The sequence below is a fragment of the Crocuta crocuta genome, unplaced genomic scaffold, assembly GCF_008692635.1.
Source record: "Crocuta crocuta isolate KB4526 unplaced genomic scaffold, BGI_CrCroc_1.0 scaffold613, whole genome shotgun sequence".
Taxonomy (NCBI): domain Eukaryota; kingdom Metazoa; phylum Chordata; class Mammalia; order Carnivora; family Hyaenidae; genus Crocuta; species Crocuta crocuta.
In genome coordinates, this window is record NW_027528880.1 from 145,824 (window position 1) to 152,301 (window position 6,478).

The 6,478-nt window shown below is 64.3% G+C and overlaps 2 protein-coding genes across 2 annotated transcripts in view; one reads left to right on the forward strand and one right to left on the reverse strand.

Annotated features, from left to right (window-relative positions):
- Nucleotides 1–134: 134 nt before the first annotated feature.
- Nucleotides 135–5,125, forward strand: ADRM1 (ADRM1 26S proteasome ubiquitin receptor). The gene is made up of 9 exons (XM_077756832.1): nt 135–370; nt 864–980; nt 2,788–2,911; nt 3,193–3,279; nt 3,725–3,806; nt 4,003–4,235; nt 4,487–4,644; nt 4,761–4,863; nt 4,945–5,125. Exons 1-9 carry the CDS (start codon nt 158–160, stop codon nt 5,046–5,048), a joined length of 1,221 nt encoding a protein of 406 aa, XP_077612958.1. The 5' UTR covers nt 135–157; the 3' UTR covers nt 5,049–5,125.
- Nucleotides 5,126–5,278: 153 nt separating this feature from the next.
- Nucleotides 5,279–6,478, reverse strand: part of LAMA5 (laminin subunit alpha 5) — a 63,392-nt gene continuing 62,192 nt past the window's right edge. The window contains 2 exon segments of the mRNA XM_077756804.1: nt 5,279–5,735; nt 5,880–6,070. Coding sequence (XP_077612930.1) covers nt 5,599–5,735; nt 5,880–6,070 — 328 coding nt within the window. The 3' untranslated portion in view covers nt 5,279–5,598.

The following is a 6,478-nucleotide window of genomic DNA, read 5'->3' on the forward strand; positions in this document are numbered from 1 at the left end:
GCCCCGGCGGCCGCGCTGCAGGGAGACTGCGCCGCCGCGGGCCCCTTCTCTCCCGGCCTGGCGGCGGCCTTTCGCTCTGTCCCGCCCGTGTCCCATTGGAGGAGGAATCGGGGCTTCCAGGTACTGATCGGATTTGCATGCTGGTCGCTCCCCCAGGATGACGACTTCAGGCGCTCTGTTTCCAAGCCTGGTGCCAGGCTCCCGAGGCTCCTCCAACAAGTATTTGGTGGAGTTTCGCGCAGGAAAGATGTCGTTGAAAGGAACTACTGTCACCCCAGATAAACGGAAAGGGCTCGTGTACATTCAGCAGACGGATGACTCCCTCATTCATTTTTGCTGGAAAGACAGGACCTCCGGGAACGTGGAGGACGTAAGTGTCTGGTCCTCAGGACGGCCCGGTTTTCCAGAAGGTCGCGTAGCCGCCCTCACTTGGTTCCGGACACACAGCAGCCGTGTTACTCTTGGGGGCGCGCTGCCCACGGATGTCGGGGTCCCCGCCGGCTCTGTAGGCGGCTCCCGTCACCTTGTCTGGAATAGGGAGCCGCATAAACACTGCGCTCCACGGGCACTCGTTCTGTTCAGCGCGGTCTGTCCTCGTTGAGGGCAGCGCAGATCCACTTTCAACCCACCTGGGAATGTCATTCCCTAGACGTCTCTGTTCAAAGCCCTTGAAAAGCTGAAAAGCCTCCTTCCCTGTTCAGCACCGAGCCCCTCTCCGGCCCTCATGCGCTTGTTGGGGTGTCTGTGACACTGGCCTCGCCACCCAGTGGAGACCCTGCTCGGTGGCTTGCCCCTCCCTCCCTTGATGTGGGGCCCGTGTTTCCCTGTGAGGACGCTGATTCCTCCCCTCTGGCTCTCTGAAGGATTTGATCATCTTTCCCGACGACTGTGAGTTCAAGCGAGTGCCGCAGTGCCCCAGCGGGAGGGTCTACGTGCTCAAGTTTAAGGCAGGGTCCAAACGGCTCTTCTTCTGGATGCAGGTAGGTGGGCTTTGCGTGCTGTCTCTCCTCGTCCCAGGTCAGCGTGGAAGCCTGCCCGCCGGCGCTAGAGCCGGTGCTGGCCCAGTGTCACTGCTGCGGAACCTGAGAATTTCTGTGTGGCTCCCAGCGCCGAAGGCAGCAGAGCAGGCTTTTGCAGAGTGTACACACTTGTGGCTGGGCTCCCGGTGCCCTTTCACGACCCGGAACTCCCTGGCACACCGAGCGGCTTCTGGACGGGGCCTGGTCTTGATGCATCGACGGCCATGCGGCCCGTGATGCGCTCGTCCCCCACCCCCGGCCATGAGCACAGACGGTGGAAGCAAGGTCGACCGCTTTCTCCTTTCACAGAAACGGAGTGTTCTCTCCCAGGCTTTTCTGAGCCCTGCCTCCCCCCGCCTCAGTTGTGTGCATTGGGGTATCTGGGGCCGCTGTAGCAGGGCTGCCCGGTGCCTACGGCTGCAGCCGGCACTCCGTTGGTTTAGCCGCGCTGGGCCTTCTCCCACCTGTCGGCCATCGGGCCTGTTTGCACCTCCCGTTAGTTGCAGGTGGTGTGTTAAAGACTAATTTTACACCAGGCTGGTTTTCCTTTTGGGGGGGGCGGGAGGGAGGGAGAGAATCCCAAGCAGGCTCCACACTTAGAATGGACCCCGACAACGGGGCTTGAACCCACAGCTGTGAGAGCATGACCTGAGCCGGCATCAAGAGCCCCGCGCTTTACTGACTGCTCCACCCAGGTGCCCCCATTTGCACTTTTGACAGATGTTGCCCCTTTCCTTCACCAGAGGCTAAGCCTACTGCCCTCCCTCCGCCACTTTCTAGAGCGAGGCAGAAAAGGTTTTCCTCTCTCTAGGCCAGACAGGCTGTGCCTTTCCCGAAGGCGTGTGAAGCCGCTGTAGACAAGAAGTGCGTGCACGGGTGCAGCCGTCCACCAGTAAAACTTCTGCACACAGATGGGGCCACAGGCTTGTTTCTCCAGTTTTGCCAAGAAATGTTTCCCCAGGGGGCACCCGGGTGGCTCAGTTCAGCGTCCTACTTGGGCTCAGGTCATGATCTCACGGTCTGTCGGTTCGAGCCCCGCATTGGGCCAAAGTTGTTAGTTGGCAGACTGCTTGGGATTCTGTCTCTGCTCCCCGTCTCTCCACCACAGGCACGCGCTCTCGAAAATAAAAATATATAATAATAATTAAAAAAGAAATTGTTTCACCAGCTCTACCGTTTTTGTTCTTCCCGATTTTGCACTCTTACCCCCTTCCTTCTGCCTTGGGGGTGAGGAACTCTGTCCTTCCGCCGCTGTGTCCCTAGCACCCTGCAGGCCTGGCAGGCCTGCAGCGCACGCTCAGGGAAGGACGGATGAGTCGTGGCTGCTTTGTCTCACGGTCCTGGGGCCGCTTTGGGACACTGGCTGCGAGTGCCTGAGAGCCTCTTTATTGAGCTCCCAGAGACCCTGAGAGGCCACGGCTGGGGCCGCTTGTGTGCAGTGGGGCCATAACCGGGTGTTTTTAATGGCTTCACCCAAGTTACCGGAAGGCGTGGTTCTTAGACTGTTTCGTAAAGGGTCCAATTCTGAAGGGTCTGAAGGCATTGCTGGGTGTGTAGGGGGTGCTTTTAGCGCTTCGGTGTCCTCACTCTGAGAACCAGCTTTGCCACAGCACCGGCGATCCTGTGGGACTTCGTCCCTGTCCTCAGTGCTGTGTGACTGTGCACAGGTAATGCCGCCTGCCCGAGCTCCCCCCCGCCGCGTGTGTAAGCCCGTCGGCGGCAGGCGGGCTGCCCTGTTGCCGCTCCAGTGTAACCCCCGCCCCCACAGGAGCCCAAGACGGACCAGGACGAGGAGCATTGCCGGAAGGTCAACGAGTACCTGAACAACCCGCCGATGCCTGGAGCGCTGGGGGCGGGCGCTAGTGGCGGCCATGAGCTCTCTGCACTGGGCGGTAACGGTCACCTCCCAGAACCTGCTGGGATGTCCGCGCACAGGGCGAGGACTTGGACCCCTGAGGGTGCAGGCTGGTGGTCGTAAAGGGACGTGGAGGGCTCCCAGTTCACGACAGTCCCCAACCCCACCCTCTGGTGGTGCAGCAGCGGTGTCTGAGCTCCGCCCCGTCGGCCAGAGGGCAGGGGTCCCAGTGTGCAGCCAGAGTCCCCCAGCCTTCCCGGGGTCCCATGGATGTCAGCCCCGCAACAGCCCTGAATCTGAGCAGCTCCTGTCTTCCAGGCGAGGGCGGCCTGCAGAGCCTGCTGGGGAACATGAGTCACAGCCAGCTCATGCAGCTCATCGGACCCGCCGGCCTCGGAGGCCTGGGTGAGCCCGCGGCCCGCGCTGGGCGCGCACACCGTAGTCAGGGTCGCTTCGCGGTAACGGTTTTTCCTTTAAGCTGCTCGTTGGCTCCGTGTGATCTCTGAACGTGTGTCCCCCATGCTGGTTCCCAGGGAAGGGCCCCTGTGCTTCAGGAGAGCACGGCTGGCTGGGGCGGGGTCCTGCCTGGGGTCCTCTGGTCCCCCACCGCCCCCGCTCTTGTGCAGGATGGCCGTGGGTCTCGCACGCCCGGGTGGCGCTCGCTGCACCTCAGCGTGAGCTGAGCACGTCCTCTGCAGACTGGGACGGAAGTGCCCGGGCCTGATGGCATGAGGCCGTCGCTACTCGGCCCCCCCGTGGCCCCTGCTTTCCCCTCATCCCTTGGGTTTTGTGCAGGGTGCTTGGCTGGGAGAGGGCGGCATCTGAGCTTGTGTCTCTCTGCCCCTTGTAGGGGGGCTGGGGGCCCTGACAGGGCCAGGCCTGGCCAGCTTACTGGGGAGCGGAGGGCCTCCGGCGAGCAGCTCTTCCTCCAGGTGAGCCCCGCGCCCCGGCCCACCACGCTGGTGTGTCCACAGGCTTCCCCTCGTTCGAAGGACAGAGACCCCCATGCAGGGTCCTTTCAGGGTCTAGACTTTTCCGGGAGTCCCAGGAGTTCAGGGACGTCTGGGGCAGGGCTGCTGCGGGCACCTCTGGGTGTGTGTCGCTCCATCGCTGCCCTCGCTCCCCCAGCTCGCGGAGCCAGTCGGCAGCGGCCACCCCGTCCTCCACCACCTCTTCTACCCGAGCCACCCCCGCCCCTTCCGCTCCAGCAGCTGCCTCGGTGACCAGCCCGAGCCCCGCACCCAGTTCAGGTAATGGAACCAGCACCGCAGCCAGCCCCACCCAGCCCATCCAGCTGAGCGACCTCCAGAGCATTCTAGCTACTATGAACGTGCCGGCGGGGCCAGCAGGCGGCCAGCAAGGTAACGCGCGCTCCTCGGCTCCAGGCTGGGGGGTGAAGGTGCCCGCGGCCCCCTTCCTGCCCGCTGGCTGGCTTTCCAGGGCGCGGGGCTGAGCACGTCCCCAGGCTGAGCCGCTGCCCTGCACGTGTGTCGCCTCTGTTCCCCTCACCTTGCCGCACCCAACAATGTCACGGCCCTGGCATCCGCGGCTGGCTTCCTACGTGGGTCTTTGGCGGCCTCGAGCCGCTGATGGCTCCGTGCTCCTGCCTTAGTTGACCTGGCCAGTGTTCTGACGCCCGAGATCATGGCCCCCATCCTTGCCAACGCCGACGTCCAGGAGCGCCTCCTGCCCTACCTCCCCTCCGGGGAGTCGCTGCCGCAGACGGCGGAGGAGATCCAGAACACGCTGACCTCGCCCCAGTTCCAGCAGGTAGACGCCGTGTGCTCGGTGCAAGGGGCAGAGCGCCCCGTCACTGAGCTTCCCTGCGCCCCCACCCCGTGCTTTCCCCGAGTGCGTACTCAGGGGTGTCTGGTTTTCTTTCGCAGGCCCTGGGCATGTTCAGTGCCGCGCTGGCCTCCGGGCAGCTGGGCCCCCTCATGTGCCAGTTCGGGCTGCCCGCCGAGGCCGTGGAGGCTGCCAACAAAGGCGGTAAGTGTCCCCGGGCCCCCCGGCATGCAGCCCCGGGCCCGCATCTGGGAGGAGCGCCTCACGGGCCCCAATGCGTTGTAGACGTGGAGGCGTTCGCCAAGGCCATGCAGAGCGGCGCCGGGCCCGCGCCGGAGGGCGACGGGAAGGAGAAGAAGGACGAGGAGGAAGACATGAGCTTAGACTGACGTCCCTCCGGCCCCGGGGGCGCGGCGCCCGCCTCCCGTCAGCTTGCTGAGAAATAAAGGTCTCGTCTTCTACCTGCCACCTCTGGTCTTCCCGTGTGCCCGGAGGGGGCCCAGTGCGAGCGCCGCCCTCCAGCCTTGGCTGTTGGGGGGGGGGGGGACGCCCCCGCGAGTGCGTCCAGGGGTGACGTCCACCCCTGCGCTTCCCTTTCACAATTAAAGTCAACGCTCCGTTAAACAGAAGTAGTAATTTTTTAATTTTTAAGAAGCAGGCAGATTTCTCGTGTGATTAAAAATCGGAGGGAAAATCTCAACAAAGCTGAAAGAGAAAATGTATTAAAAAACCCAGTTTACAGAATTTTACCCTTTTGTTTAAAGAGATAGATATAACTTAAAAACCATTTCCAGGAAGAATCCTCACTCCTAGAACCTAGAGGAGTCCAGGTAGACACAAACTTGACCTGAACTGGCCGAGGCGGGGCCTGGAGGCTCTGAGAGGCGGGGGCCCACCCCTCGGGGGCGGCCCTCCTGTGGACTCGGGGGCGCCGCGGCGCTACGTGGCTGGGCAGCCGCTGACCCCCACCGCCCCCTGAACACCCCCAGAGCGAGGCCAGGTGACGGGGGACCCGTTCACCACCAGGTTCCTCATGCAGCCGTGGTAGGTGGGCCCAGCCTGTGTGTCCGCAGACCCTGGGGGTGCAGAGGGAGATGGGGGGACAGATTGGAGCAGGGGCCAGGGTCCCGCCACCGACCCCCAGGAGCCCATCTCCCCGGCTGCCCCATCACCAGAAGGTGGGGTGAGCGTGGGGCACCCCCCAGACAGGCCACACTCACCGGGCAGGCCCCCAAGGTGCAGAGGGGCCAGGGCGTCTGCGGGGGCCGCCGCGGCGGGGCCTCGGGTGCTGTTGCTCCGCGTGTCCACCGTCAGCTGGAGCACGTTCCCGCCTTTGGTTACTGTGGGCACAGGGTGCTTGTGGCTGCGCTGGGAGGGGCCCGGGGCTGCTGGCCAAGGAGACCGCCGCCNGTCAGGAGGGCCTCACTAGCCCCAGCCCCTCCCTGCAGCAGCGGCCCCCGCCCACCTACCTGCTTCTCTCGCAGCTGCAGCTGCAGGTAGGGGGGTGCGTGGACCCCGCCCAGGTGCAAGATGAGGCCCGAGGCCCCCTGAGGCCGCACCTCCAGCTCCAGGCTCACAGCAGGCAGGGCGGCCCCCAGGGGGGCTGTGGGGAGGGGCTGTGAGGGGGGCAGGGCTGGCCGGCCCCCCACTCCCGTCCCAGGGGCCCGGGCCGCACCTGCGCCCTCCAGACCTGCAGTGACGACTCCCCCGCTCTCTGCGAAGAACAGGCCCTTCTCCAGGCGGCCTGAGAAGCACGGCGTGACCCCGACCGCCCGCGTGGGGGGCCACAGAGGCCGCCCATCCAGCCTCAGTCTCCTCA

Coding starts and splice junctions, on each gene's coding strand:
- ADRM1 (XM_077756832.1), top strand. CDS start 158: ATGACGACTTCAGGCGCTCTGTTTCCAAGCCTGGTGCCAGGCTCCCGA. Junction 2,912..3,192: donor TGAGCTCTCTGCACTGGGCG/GTAACGGTCACC, acceptor CCTGTCTTCCAG/GCGAGGGCGGCCTGCAGAGC. Junction 4,864..4,944: donor GGAGGCTGCCAACAAAGGCG/GTAAGTGTCCCC, acceptor AATGCGTTGTAG/ACGTGGAGGCGTTCGCCAAG.